The 15,755-nt window shown below is 47.1% G+C and overlaps 1 protein-coding gene across 1 annotated transcript; it reads left to right on the forward strand.

Moving 5' to 3' along the window:
• Positions 1-6,875: 6,875 nt before the first annotated feature.
• LOC125554385 (uncharacterized) lies at positions 6,876-7,904 on the forward strand. Its single transcript, XM_087519904.1, has one exon. It carries the CDS (start codon positions 6,876-6,878, stop codon positions 7,902-7,904), a length of 1,029 nt encoding a protein of 342 aa, XP_087376030.1.
• Positions 7,905-15,755: the final 7,851 nt, after the last annotated feature.

Below are 15,755 nucleotides of genomic sequence, written 5' to 3' on the forward strand. Positions count from 1 at the left end.
AGTCACAAGCTCAATCTCATGGCCTACATATGCCACTTCCTATTCCGTTCCATCCATGGGAAGACATTAGTACGGATTTTGTGGTTGGATTGCCTAGAACTCAAAATGACAAAGATTTGGTATTTGTCGTTGTGGACTGTTTCTCTAAGATGACATATTTTAGCCCATGCAACAAGATAGACGATGTGTCACATGTTGTAAATCTTTTTTGTAGGGAAATCTTGCTATTGAATGGAGTGCCCAAGACAATTGTATCGGACCGCGACGTCAAGTTTCTAAGCTACTTTCGGATGAAACTATGTGTCAATCTCTAAATCAAGCTACTCTTCTTTTTGGCATATCACCCACAAACCGACGGCCAAACGGAAGTCACCAACCGAACACTCTCTACACTCCTCCCCGTGTTGATCATGCAAAACATCAAGGAGTGGGAAGAATGCTTGCCCATAGCCGAGTACACCTATAATCGAGCATGGCACTCTATAACCAACAAGCCCCCCTGCGAGATGGTCTATGGTTTCAACCCATTGTGCCATTGGACATCCTTCCACTACCACTACAAGAGCGAACAAACTTGGACGCAAGCGCACGGCGAAGTTAAGTCAAAAATATGCATGATGATACAAGGCACACAGTTGAACGCGAAGTACAACGCCTCGCCACCAAGCTCCAGCCAAGTACAAGGCACACGATAAACCTTGATTCTTAACTAAGGGAAATAACTTTTACTGCTATACTACTTCACCCTTTCTCTTCGGTGGAATCCCAACACCTATCACAAGTAGTGGCGGGGTGCAAAAAATAACGAAACTAAGCCAAGTATTTTATGTCGGACACTCGGCTTACATGCTTGGTGTTTGTTTTAAAAAGAAAAGGCATATATAAGCCGAGTATGTCGTGAGAGGGCACTCAACCAATAGAGTCAAGTGCTGTAGGATTGATTCAGTCCTCACGTCATCCTCTCAGCCGTACCAATTTTTTCACCTCATGACTCTCGATCGTCCACCTTGGGTCTTTAAAGCAATAGATAAATTCCAAGGACATTTCTCTGGAAAGAAATTAATTCAGTCCAAGGGGGCCATTGCCTTGTCACCTGGAAGGTGGTTTGTCGCCCTAAGCCACTAGGGGGTTTATGAATTATGAACCTAAAATACATGAACACGACTCGTCGCCTCAGAGGGGCCTAGAAATTTGCGCACCTCGGTTAATAGGGCTTGGAATGTGTTAGTTGGTCCTCTCAGCGATCAAGAGAGAACAAATTTCATTGCCACGAGCTAGGTCGATCGTCAGCGACATGGTAGAAAATGTTTTTTCTACTGAAAAATGGATGAATGGTGCAACGATTGAGGATGTGGCTCCCGATGTGTTCCTCTCGATCTCTACTACTGTTAGAGCCACGAGAACTGTGGCAGACGCTATGCATAATGGATGTATCAAAGCCATCAGGAAGCAGATCATTATTGGTGTCTTCTTGCAAGCTGTGCTTCTTGAGTTGCTTCCGGAGTTTCAGCTCTCCCCCACCTCAAATGACACCTGGACATGGCGGTGGTAATCAAAGGGCTCCTTCTCATGTACTCCCTCCGTTCGGAATTACTTGTCTTGGAAATGGATGTACATCTAGATACATCCATTTCTGCGACAAGTAATTCCGAACGGGGGGAGTAAATCAGTCTGCAATGCCTTTTTCGCCCCTCCCACTTACAACTCTGCTAGCGCTATTTGGCAGGCTTGGACTCCTCTCAAATGCAAATTATTTATTTGGTTGGTCTCTCAAGAGAGTTTGGACTGCAGAACGTATTGCAAAACGAAATCCACCCCACACCGCAACATGCTCATTATGCGATTCTAAGCAAGAGAATGCGCACCATATTTTCATTGGGTGCGGGGTCGTAAACATCTTCTGGAGCTCAATCCTGCTATGGGCCCAACTTCATGATGGCGTTCCTTCAATAACTTTTAAGATCCAGGAATGGTGGCATAGATTCTTCCAACGTACACGTGTGGAGAGCACACTCCTGTACAATGGGGATTGGTCCTTATACCCTGTTCTTTCTTTTCCTTTTGTTTTTAGTGTGTTTTCTCTCTCGATTATTTTCTGTACTTTCACCATCAGCTACTAACACATTGACTGTTTATATTCATGCCCGAACATTAGGCCTGTTGGCCTCTAGCGCCGCGAGCCTCGAGATGTACCGAGCACAGGTAGCTTGACAAGCATAGTCGTCAACCTCCAGCGGCAAGGTACTGCAGCCCGGCATAGACGCGACCCCAACCATGTCCACGGCTTCTGCATTGTCGTTACCATCAACCATCTGCATCGCTTTTGCATTGGCGTCGCCATCCACCATCTCGTCATTGACATTCAGATTGATGGTTGCCGGCGCCAGTTCTCCCACCGCATCGGCCGCCCGGGAACAAACGAGTGACTGATGCTTGGTACACCGAGCTTTCTTTCCGGGATCATCTGACTCACTCTCTGCCGTCTCTCGTAGGAAGATGTCGATTGGAAGCGCCGACACCAACATCGGGGACCATGCGCTGCCACTCCGTCGTCGTCACTACGGATGTCACAGCTCGCCCCTCCTTGATGAGCTCAATAACGTTGGTGAACGCGCACATATCTCCATCATCTTGCAGAACCCAATGGTAGTCGCATGCGCACCCCAAGATCAGTGTCGTTCATCCCGGCCCACTGGGGAAAGGGTTGGCCACCACGGTGGAGCCGGTGACGGTGGTACCCGGCTTACACTAGCTAGGTTATAATAGGTTAACCGGAGTACTACATGTCAAATAACACTAGGCTTATGATAAAGTACTAGGTAACATGTATTTTTTCCGTAGTGCAGTAGTACCACCAATCATAGATGCCGGCAAAGCAAAATGTGATAAAAAGAGAAAAGTGAGAGAAATGGAACAAAAAAATAATTCTAAAGGAAAAGTCATCTGGAGTTTTGACGTTGCGTGCAATCGCAAACCAAATCCCTTAGCAATATATGCGGACTGGGCCAACAATTCGGATACGAACTGAAGACGGGAAGCACCCTATTATTATTTTTTGCGGGGTAAAGAGATTGTATTGATTAAATAAGAGTCACATTACAATCCCGTAGAATGAGGTCTAATATTTCATCAGGCCCTGATCCTAACCAAACTACTGTTCATTTCTCTAGACGACCAAAACGAGCAAGCAGATCGCTCGCTTGGTTCATTTCACGGGAGATTTTGTTGACAACGAAACGCCTCCTTGGTTCATGAGATGCTTCACGTGCAAGGGACTAGACCCAGCTGTGAGCTATATCGAGATGGATTATTAATCATCTTAGCGATCTCCATGGAATCTGTTTCAACAAAGACATCCTGCTGACTCCACTCTAGTGCAAGGGACATGCCTTCCATACAGGCAGGGCCGGTCCTAAGATTTTAGGGGCCCGGGGCAAAGCTTAAGCTCCGGGGCCCCTTAGAGCATGTCGCCAAAATCGATTTCCTAGCCATTTCCCCGCATCCATTTGATCCCAAGATTAAATCTTCCGTCTCACATCTCACAGAAAGTACCGACGAAGATGAAAAATTAGAAGCGCTACCAAATCTAGCGGCCAGCTGAAAATCGCGGACCGGTTTCTTTTCCTTGATGAGCACTTGCATCTGCTCTTGCAGAGAACAAACACTATCCAATCAATTTAATCGGAAAAGCAGCTGTACATTGCAAGTAGCACCGGAGGTAGAGCAGATGCTGTAACTGTTAATTTTTATGTATTTCCCGTAAGCATCATAGCAAGACCTGTGCCTTGGACGTGCCCTTAGTAATTGGAATTTAGAGTAAATCTATAAAAATACCTCGATGAAATCTTATTGATTGTCACGTTCAACTAGTAATGACAAACCCCGATGAGATCTATCGCTGATACCAGTTACCTATTTCATCAGTGAAAACTAAATATTGATTATCATTCATATTTTTATTAACACTTCTGCTTCAGTATACCCCCCTAAACACATCGACGGTTCAGATTATTTCATACCCCTTCATAATAAAGGGCAAGATGGTCTTTTCTTTACGTATGATACGTGGGATTCTTTTTGGAAGACAAACTAGTAAAAAGAAACAGGAAAAAAAGAGAAACAAGAAAAATAAAAAAAATACTAGAAGACAAACTAGTAAGAAAACCGATTCAGGAACATTTTGGAAGGTTCCCAAAACCGGCTAGCAACCTTCCAGAGAGCAGAAAGTGCCCAAAATCAAAGCATGTGCACGTTAGCTATTCGCAAAATGGTTTGAGACTTGCCCTTCCAGCTTACCCGAAGTGCCCAAAATCAACGTGTGTTCGGTTGCAAGCATGAAACGACACCAAAATTTGCCAGCGGTTGGGCATGCCCAAGTTTGTTCTCCACGCAAAATTCAAATGAAATCGGACACCGAACACACGTTGCGTCACGTCCGACCTGTGTTTTAGCTTTATTTCGCCAAGAAAACTCTAGAAAAAGCATAGAATGTCTGATTGCAACTAAACTTGGCATGCATGTTGCCCATGGTAATGCTAATGTGCGGAACAAATTTGGGTGCGTTCGGAGATGGCGGAAAAAAAATTGGTTCAAAACTTGCCCCTTCCGGCCTACCCAAACGTACCAGGTTCTACACGGTGTGTTTGGTTGCAAGCATGAAATGACACCAAATTTTGGCAGCAGTTGGGCATTCCCAAGGTTGTCCCTCACGTAAAATTTGAACGAATTGCGATACCTAGCGCGCATTGCGTCACGTCTGCCAAGGTGTGGAAATTTTTTTGCTCTGTTCCGAGGAGGTGGAAAAAATAGTTCAAGACTTGCCCTTTCAGCCTACCCGAATGTAGCAGGTCGTACACAATGTGTTTGGTTGCAAGCATGAAACCATTGAAAAAAGTTCTATGTGCTCATGTATTTTAAAAACAATCACAAACTTGAAATAAAAGCGCAGACTCAAAAAAGTTCATGAATTTGAAATAAAACCACAGACTCAAAAAAATCATGAATTTGAATAAATGTCATGAGTTTGGAAAATTTTCATTAAAAATCATAAATTCGAAATAGTTAACGAATTTTTAAAAGCTCTTCGCCCCTATTATACACAAAAGAAAACACAAAAATAGAAAGAAATAAGGAAAAATAAAAAAAATCAAAGAAAAACGGCCAAATTGAAAAAATTCCACACCCAAAAATTATACACGCCTTGTAACCCTTCGCCCCTTGTAACCCATGCTTTTTTATGCACTGCCTCGCTTTTTATTAGCGCTATCTACAAGAAGGAAGAGAGAAGTATCATGGCACTACAAATAAACTATCCCAGCGGTTAGCGGCCTTGATTGATATTAGATTAGAGGTGTATGGTGTGGGTTCGAAACCCGCACAAAGCGCAACTAATTTTTGATTTTTAATAAAAGAAAGAAAAAATGTAAATGGGCCAGGCCGCCCAAGGTGCAAATAACGCTCTAATGAGCCTAATACAAACGTACGGCTGTATATATATCCGGCGGGTGATCCACCATGTGTACGATACGTTAAATGACCATATTGCCCTTTATACATTTTATGAGGGAGGGGGGGGGGGGGGGTACGGAAGCGGGTCAGTTTTATTAATTATTATGGCAAAATCGCTAGGGCATAGGTACTTGTTGAAGAATCAGCTTCTAATCTCTTGGTGGAGGGACCGGTGATGGGCATCTTTGACTGAAGTTGTGGCAGCCGTATGCACGATTGGCATCCCTCGTTGCCTGCCGGTTCAAGTGTTTCTCGCGGTCATGACGCCTAAAAGGAGGAGACGACGATCAGGGCGAGGCTACGGCATGACAGGTGAAAAGGCAGCTAAGCATCCTGGGGTAGCCGCTGGAATCGTGCCCCGTGCATGCTTCCACGAGGTCATAACTGATGCGCCACTAGCCGCGGACTCGATCGATCCATGATCGCTCCTATCTTCTCCGCAGCGCAAGTCCTGGACATGCATATTATCGTGTGTACCCAGTAACTTGGGCCAGCATACACATTTTTCAGTCCACACCACAGCAGGCCTACGTACATCAACTTAGTTCCGCCTCAAGTGCTGATCGGCAACGACTAAGAAAACGACAGGAAGAGGAAACAATTCGTCCATGCTCATGACGGAGAATCATACCTGCCCCTGCCGGCCTTGTACTCTCACTGTATGACCCATCAATATTCAGCTTCAGCATGCCAGCAGGTGGGCTCTCCCACCTATTGGCTGTAGCATGCGTTATATGCGAAACTACAGCCGGGGCCGGTCCATTTAGTACACCTTTTCTTCTGATAATTTGCTCAGTAGACTGGTTCTTGACCTGCGATAAACTTGCCAGGTAACTGCATAAGAACCGTCAGGATCTTTCCGGAAAAGGCTTGTCATGAGTAAGCTCATTATGTCTATGCCATACTCTCCAGAGAATCATCAGCATGCGAGCACAGACTTGGTTAGTGCGTGGGAATAAGAGCTCCGGAAGCACTCTATTAATTAAGGATGGTTTCCGTGCATGGATCGTTTGCGTGGCGAAGCACTACTGCATGGATGGAGACTCTGTGCGTTTCCAAAGGAGCTGAATCCCACAACGCGCGGTCGTTCTACGCTTACGTTGCAGCGTCACGAGAAGCTTACGGACCGTATATACACTAGATGCGTACGCTAGCAATCCGTATACAAGCTGAAGACGCTCCTGAGTCCGAAGCACTCTAGTAGTGTATTGATCAAGGCAGGCACGTATATAGCCCTGTGTCGCGATCCATCCATATATACCTACCTAGCTAGGGTTGCTACGGACCTTCCTTAGCTAGTTCCTTCCGATCAAGGCGACGACAAGTACGTCCGCTAGCTAGCTCTGATCAAGGGAAGGCGATTCAATATGGCCGGCCATGAGGAGCTCTTTCCCGTCGGCTCCACCTTCAGTCCCCAGGATCACGAGCTCATCAACAAGTTCCTCCGCCAGAAGATCGCCGGAGCAGACCTAGGCCGCTTCAGCAGCTTCATCCACGAAGCCGACGTCTACTCCGCGCCACCCGGGGACCTCATCGAGAACCGTGCCCACGCGCCTGGCTCCGACAAGGACGACGGGAAAGGAGGCGTGTGGTACTTCTTCTCACCGGTCCGTCGTCACCAGACCAAAGGTGGCCGCAGCGGAAGGCGACAGCGCGTCGTCGACGACGACGAGGGTTACAACTGGCACTCGGAGAAGAGCGAGCCCGTGCTAGACACTCAAGGTAAACGGGTCGGCTTCATCAACAAACTTTCCTTTGGGATCAAGAGGCCTGGAGCAGCCAGAACCAGGCTTGGGTGGTGCATGAAGGAGTACGGCCTCGACCACGACGACGAACAAGACGGTGCGGCCGGACTGGTGCTATGCAAGATCTACGTCTCACCCCACAAGAGGGAGATTACCTACGCGTCCGTAATCAACGCCCCCGGTTCCAAGAGGAAGAGGAAGGCGGCCGCCGAGGTCCAACATCCGGAGGCTCCACGTCCCAAAACCCCACGCCGCCAAGAAATGACCATCCAAGAACAAGATGCCGCCAGCGGGACGCTTCGGGAGTTCGAGCTTTCGTTCATGTCCGACCAAGACGACGAGACGTTGCCCCCCGGAGCAGTGGACGACGGCAGCGTGGATCCAGGCGGCTTTTTCACCGACATGCTTCCAAAATTAGGATTGACGCTCCAGGGAAATACTGAGGCGTCCGAGCATGGCAGCGACTGTACATTGGAGGAGTCCTTGGCCGGCAAATATGGCGACATCCACCAAGGCGTTGAGACGGCGGAGGAGGATGACGGCAGCTTCCAATGCACCTGGGAGGAGATGTTCGGCAACGACATGGAAGTGGCATGCCCTGTCCCGGCGATGGCGTCGTTGCACGTGAGGACCGAGTGTGCGTGTGTGTGACGGAAACTGCGGAATTTGCATCCCAGTATGCGTGTATGTCTTGTTGATTGCACATTGTTGATGAACAAGCCATCCATATGTGCAGCAGATTAAGTAATTGATATTCTTTTATCATATATTCATATTAGACTACGTAATGATTAGTGATACAATTGCTCTGTTCCTAAGCTTGAAATAAATACTTGACGAATCAAAAACAAAATCCTGTCTGATGAGATCGGTGCATGTACTTTGCTGCAAGAACACCTAGCTCTAAAGCATTATGTTCATCGAAAAGTGTAAGCATTCCTTTTTTTGTGTGAACAGGCATAATCCCAGCCATTTCCATTAGTCCTCATAAAGGATATACATCTGCCCAGAATACAAAGGTATCGAGGAAATGGGAACGGGAAGAAATGGGTTTAAAGCACTAACGAGAAACCCACCGTGCATTGACGGCGTCCACGCATGCACTATGGTGCGAAAACCTGATGGTGATGGCACCTAACCACTAGCCTAACAAGTTCAAAAGAGCCAACATCTAGCAATTCAGTAGCAAAAGAACGCAAACTAACAATATATGACCGCTAAAACGCCCAAGAAGGCAACAATGGAAGTTCGATGTAGCAGTGTGAACATCTTGAGCAGCAGCACAAATCATAATCAGTTAATAACATTGTCTAAAAGCATCGCCACCCAATGTTTCAAAGGCCTCAACTTTCCCATCTTTCTTAGACTCGCCCATGTTTCTTCGTGAGATATATGTTCCATCCATCGTCTTAGCCTGATCTTTCCGAACCCTAGCTTGCAAGCCAGGAGCATATAATGTGGGTGGTCCAATTGTTCGTCTGTCGACCACATCCCTATACTACCTCTCCGGTCTCCCGAGAATATCGATCCGTCCTCCCTTCGGATTAGAGCAAATGACTCTAATTCGTCCACGCCTACGAATCAATCGACATTTTGTACAAATTTTACGAACGGAAGCTCTTATTTTCATATATCCGTATCCTTTTTTAAACTATGAATCGAATCTTTTGGAAAAAAATAAGTCTCTTCGCTTGAATTTTAGAACTTAGAATTTATTACCCTAGAAAAAAAAAGAAAAACCTAATCCTTTGAATCTTTGGTATCCTTCAAATCTTCGCTATCTTTCAAATCTTCACTATCCTTCGAGTCTTCGATACGCTTCGAATCCTTATGGGAAAGTCTATAAATTATACGTCCCTTGCTTGAATCATAACGACTTACTTCAATTTTGACCCTTGAACTGGCGAGGGAGACCATGGCAAGGAAGGCCAGCAAGGTCCGAGTGGTGGACCGGTGGTGTCGTGGCAGCATCGCGTGCTTGTGCCATTCGAAAACTCGTATCAAGCAGCCTAGTGTAGTCCTAACCGGACTGTTTTTTTTTGTTACAACAACCACAAAAGTTATATCTACCTTGTACTCTCATTAAAAATAATGAATAATCTCTTGCTTGAAATAAAAACTACATCATGTATTTAGCCAAATTATCTTTAAGCTACTTCAGAAAACCATTAAGCTACCCATGTACTACAAAACTAATAAACTTAATATTTATCATCAAAAAAAGAAAAAAATATTTAGTAGAAGTTTAAGCTCTAATAACCATTTAGGGTGGAATCAAACATTGCATAAAAATTAGTTTATCTTTTTTTTTTGTTTGGCAGTTGATTATTTAAGGTTTGACAATACACTCCTTGTACCGATGAAATTTGACCGAGTACCTTTGGCCTCACAAGAGCCCTTCGAAGGATTGGAAGGTGCAAAAAGAATTCATGGGTTTTCTTTGGCACTGAGACACATCATTAACCCCCGGCATTACGGGAGTATTTGTTGCTGCAAAATTAGCAACACTATAGTAATCATCAATAAAGTCTTCTATTGTGACACCCCCCCCCCCCCCACCCCCCCTAATTCCATTGATGCAGGAAATGTTATGCTTGCAAGTTTTCGTGATACTTGGAATTTTCTACATATGCATGTCCTCACATCTAGATCCACAAATTGTCGCTCGCCATCTTCACCGCCTAACTCACTATGCTTTCATGTGGTCAATCCTCTCATACTGTAAAAAAGATGAGGCACAAGAGCACACTGCACGATCGACATGTACGCTCAAGAAACTTTGGCAGCTGACCAGAATCTGTCATATACGCAAATTGGGGAAGAGATAGCACCAACATTTGAATAGAAAATGCTTGCTCTATTCCGGATGGACGGACACAGCCGGTTACTATGGTGGAATCGTTTTGGCTGCCAAAATTTGTTAAGATCGATTGAGCTGGCTCTTGGGGTTGCTTTGCTTTTCATTGACGCGAGCCATATGCATTGGACGAGATGATTTTATCTTTCCATTCAAGTTTTGAGGGAGGAATACGTGTACAACAGATCAATGCCATTGTACACAAGACACCATCGCCGGTCGATCTCGCATCCACTTGGGCACATTACCTGCCTGCCACCTTTTCCTACAATAGGGACCGTATTTTGTCTTCTGCCACAACACTCCTTACATACGTGTGCTCTAGCTCACAGCCACAGCATCACGCCCCCTATAAATCCATGGCTCCAACTGAGAGAGTCCTGGATTAGGTGGTGTCCGGATGGCCGGACTATACTTTCAGCCGGACTACTGGACTATGAAGATACAAGATTGAAGATTTCGTCCCGTGTCTGGAAGGGACTTTTCTTGGCGTGGAAGGCAAGCTTGGCGATACGGATATGTAGATCTACTATCATTGTAACCGACTCTATGTAACCCTAACCCTATCCGGTGTCTATATAAACCGGAGGGTTTTAGTCCGTAGGACAACACATTCATACACAACAATCATACCATAGGCTAGCTTCTAGGGTTTAGCCTCTCTCATCTCGTGGTATATCTACTCTTGTACTATCCATATCATCAATATTAATCAAGCAGGACGTAGGGTTTTACCTCCATCAAGAGGGCCCGAACCTGGGTAAAACTTCGTGTCCCTTACCTTCTGTTATCATTCGGCCTAGACGCACAGCTCGGGACCCCCTACCCGAGATCCGCCGGTTTTGACACCGACATTGGTGCTTTCATTGAGAGTTTCTCTGTGTCATCGCCATCAGGAAGGATGCCTCGCCCCGTCTTTAAAGACGGCACCGTTGCTAAGGGAGCTTTGGCTGTCGGCCAAACCCTCCGGCTAGGTGATTTTCTTATGACCGCCTGTTCGGCTTCTACGCCGACGATGACCTCTCGAGCCATCGAAAACAATCTTCATGTCAGCTTGGAACTTGCCGAGCAGTTAGATCCAATGGAGCTCTCCTCCATAAACGAGCTCTTGGATCGTATCGCCGCGCTGGGAGTCGCTACGGATTATGACCAGATTGGGCCTAAACCTGATCTGAGAGAGATTAACTCTCCCCAAGTCACCCATCATGTTGTCGTGGTAGAGGGACAGTGCGGCGACCCTTCATCTATCTTAAGGACTAGTTATGTCCGGATTCCCGATCCCTCCAAGCCGGATACCCGCGGAGGGGAGGATATCACTCAAGACATGAACTTAGAGTCAGGCGACGGGCTGGATTCATTGGACAACATCCAGGAATCCAAATTTTCGAGTTCGGAAACTCCTCGGCCTCTGAGCATCAGATTGGGTGAGGCCTCGGATTTAATTCCACCCACCCACCTGAACACAAGCGATCTATCCCAAATCAGGCAAGAGCCCGAAGAAACAGTACATCATTACTGGGCCAGATTCCTCCTGGTTAGGAACAGGATAAGGGAATGCCGCGAGGAAGACGCAATCTCAATCTTCTGCAATAATTGCACGGACAAGGGAATCCTCAACGCCATAAGTCGCCGTGATATTACACGCTTTACTGACTTGGCGTCCATCGTACGAAAGTACTGTGCGATGGAAAGCGCCTGGAAAACCGAAATAAAATTTTAGGACGATCCGGCCCTGAATACAAACCCAGTCCGAAATAAAAGGGTGCATCATCGCCAGACACCCGGGTCAAACACCAAAAAGCAAAAACCCTCTACAGGGCATGGAACCGTACTGGAAGGATAGCTCAATGGACCCTGTAAAATTCACAGTACAGAGGACGCCACACCAACTCACAGCCTTAGAGCATGTTGGATACTTCGGCAGGTGGCCAAAATTGGCGAAGATCTCCTAATTTCGGAGGCCACAGAAAGCCACCCCAGAGACACCAGTACGGTATTAACGGTCTTCGAGACTTTTGCATCAAATAATATGCGAAAAAGGACACTCCGCAGCCTTGCCGAAGTCTACCAAGTAGCAACAATAAACCCATGGAGTGACACGGCTATTACCTTTAACGCCAGTGATGAACCTAAATTTCGAATAGCCCGAGCACCAGCCGCATTGGTCCTCAGTCCAATAGTGGACGGCTTTTGTCTTATCAAGGTACTCATGGACGGCGGCAGCGGATTGAACCTAATTTACGAGGAAACCCTTCAAAAAATGGAAATAGACTGGAACCGCATTGAGCAAAGCAGCACAACCTTTAGAGGAATAATCCCCAGTCGGGAAGCGCGCTGTACAGGAAAAATCACACTAGATGTGCTGTTCGGCACGCCGGATAATTACAGGTCCGAAGAAGTCACGTTTCATGTGGCTCCGTTCAGCAGCGGTTATCACTCTGCTAGGGCGGGAAGCTTTTACAATCTTCCAAGCAATACCCCATTACGGGTACATGAAGCTCAAGATGTCCGGGCCTAACGGGATCATCACTCTCGCTAGTGATCCGGACATAGCACTCCGCACCGAAAACAAGACAGCTGCACTGGCCCTCGAGGCACTATCCGAAGCCCTAGCGGCCGAGGAACTGACTACGTTGCGCTCCACGGTGAATAGGGATGATGTGATATTCGACAAAAGATCCAAGTCCACCTCCTTTAAACCGGCAGATGAAATAGTCAAATTGCAGGTCCATCCAACGGACCCCAATAAAACAGCTTCCATCGGGGCACAGTTAAACCCTGATATAGACGCCGCACTGCGAGAGTTCCTATGAGAGAACTGGGATATTTTCGCCTGGCACCCTTCAGACATGCCAGGAATCCCACGCAGGCTGGCCGAGCACAGCTTAAATACCCTAAAAGGATTCAAACCTGTCAAACAAGCTCTTCGGCGTTTTTCCGAACCTAAGAGACAGGACATGGGAGAAGAGCTAGCAAAGCTATTGGAGGCCGGATTCATCAGAGATATAAAACATCCGGACTGGCTAGCAAACCTGGTGATGGTACCAAAGAAGGACAAATCCTGACGCCTGTGCGTTGATTTTAAAGATGTTAACAAGGCTTGCCCAAAGGATCCCTTCCCCCTCCCCTGCATCGATCAAATTATCGACGCTACCGCAGGACACGATTCGTTGTGTTTTCTCGACGCATATTCCGGCTACCATCAAATCAAGATGGCAGAATCAGACCAAGCCGCAACGGCATTTATCACACCATACGGCCCATTCTGCTTCAACACAATGCCCTTCGGGCTCAAAAACGCTGGCGCAACATATCAGCGCATGATTCAGACATGTCTGGCAAACCAGATCGGCAAAACAGTGGAGGCATATGTAGATGATGTGGTCGTCAAAACAAGACATGTCGAATCTCTAGTAGACGACTTGAGGGTCACATTTGATAACCTCCGAACATACGACATCAAGCTCAACCCGGAAAAATGCGTTTTCGGCGTTCCCGCCGGAAAGCTCTTGGGCTTCATTGTATCCGGTAGAGGAATTGAAGCAAATCCATCCAAGATCCGAGCTCTGTCACAATTGGATATCCCAAAAGACCTCAAACAAATACAAAATTTAACCGGATGCATCGCGGCTCTAAGCTGCTTTATCTCCCGCTTGGGAGAAAAGGCCCTACCCCTTTACCGCCTCCTTCGGCGCACCGAACACTTCGAATGGACAGATGCAACTACGGCCTGACTCGACGAAATAAAAGCCATATTGGAAACAAACCCAGTCCTGGCCGCGCCAAACATTGGCGAACCAATGCTATTGTACATTGCAGCAACACATCAGGTTGTAAGCGCAGTGCGCGTCATCGAACGAGAAACGGACGGACACAAATTCCCCCTTCAAAAACCGGTCTATTATGTGTCCACTGTCCTCACTCCGTGCAAATCACGGTACCCGCATTATCAAAAGATTGCGTACGCGGTATTCATGGCATCCCAGAAGCTACGACACTACTTTCAAGAGTGTTCAATAACAGTAGTCTCAGAAGTACCACTTAATGATATTATAAACAACCGTGACGCAACGGGCCGGATTGCAAAATGGGCCATTGAGCTCCTCCCGTTCAACATAACTTATAAGCCACGGCGAGCCATCAAGTCGCAAGTTTTGGCCGATTTTGTCGTAGAATGGACGGAGGGCGAACTCCCCAAAGAGTACGGCACATATTCAAATTGGATCATGCATTTTGACTCCAAGATGTTGGACGTACTAGGGGCTGGCGTCGTTTTGACGTCCCCCACAGGAGACACAGTTCAATACGTACTCCAGATTATGTACACAGACTCCAACAATGCAGCCGAATATGAGGCCCTTTTACATGGTCTCCGGATGGCAGTATCCATGGGCATTCAACGCCTAGAGGTGCGCGGGGACTCGAACCTCACAATATCCCAAATAAATGGAGACTTCGATGCCAAGGATCCAAAAATGGCAGCCTACAGCAACGCCGTCCTAAAAATGCCAGCTCGGTTCGAAGGGCTTGAATTTCACCATATAGCCGGGAAAATAATCAGGCGACAGATGTCCTGGCACGCATCGGCGCAAAACGCGATGTAGTCCCCCCCGACATCTTCTTGGAAAGACTGTTCAAGCCATCCGTAGTATGGGAAGGGGAGCCAAACAATAACAGCCCAGACCAAACCGCACCGCCCGACACCGAACATTCTGACACAATCGGAGGCTCTGCCAATGAAATAACACCTTCAGCCCACGTAATAATTGCCGTCATCGCCCCATGGACAGAACCATTCCTTGCCTACCTTACTAGGCAGGAACTCCCCGAGGACCAAAATGAGGCACGCTGCATAGTGCGACGATCCAAAGCCTACAAAGTCCACGAGGGAGAGCTTTATAGGAAAAGCACTACCGGAGTCCTTCAAAGGTGCATCTCCGAAGAGGAAGGGTGGAACCTCCTGGCTGAAATTCATGCCGGACTCGGCGGTCATCACGCTGCAGCTCGGTCCCTTGTAAGCAAGGCCTTTCGTACATGCTTTTATTGGCCGACGGCCCGGGCAGACGCACAGGACTTAGTCCAACGATGCGTCGGTTGCCAGCTCTTTGCGAACCAAAGCCATATGCCACCCACTGCCCTCCGAACTATCCCCATCACTTGGCCCTTCGCGGTCTGGGGGCTTGACATGGTTGGACCCCTTAAAGGCGGAACCCACAAGCAAAAATACTTATTGGTCATGGTGGATAAGTTCACCAAATGGATAGAAGCCAAGCCTGTTAAGACAGCCGAATCCGGACCGGTGATAGACTTTATATCCGGGGTTATACACCGTTACGGCGTCCCCCACAGCTGTTGGGGAACGTAGTAATTTCAAAAAAATTCCTACGCACACGCAAGATCATGGTGATGCATAGCAACGAGAGGGGAGAGTGTGATCTACGTACCCTTATAGACCGACAACGGAAGCGTTAGCACAACGCGGTTGATGTAGTCGTACGTCTTCACGGCCCGACCGATCAAGCACCAAAACTACGGCACCTCCGAGTTTTAGCACACGTTCAGCTCGATGACGATCCCCGGACTCTGATCCAACAAAGTGTCGGGGAAGAGTTCCGTCAGCACGACGGCGTGGTGACGATCTTAAT

The sequence above is a fragment of the Triticum urartu genome, chromosome 4A (genome assembly GCF_056163025.1).
Source record: "Triticum urartu cultivar PI428250 chromosome 4A, HENAU_Tu73, whole genome shotgun sequence".
Lineage (NCBI taxonomy): Eukaryota > Viridiplantae > Streptophyta > Magnoliopsida > Poales > Poaceae > Triticum > Triticum urartu.

Coding starts and splice junctions, on each gene's coding strand:
- LOC125554385 (XM_087519904.1), top strand. CDS start 6,876: ATGGCCGGCCATGAGGAGCTCTTTCCCGTCGGCTCCACCTTCAGTCCC.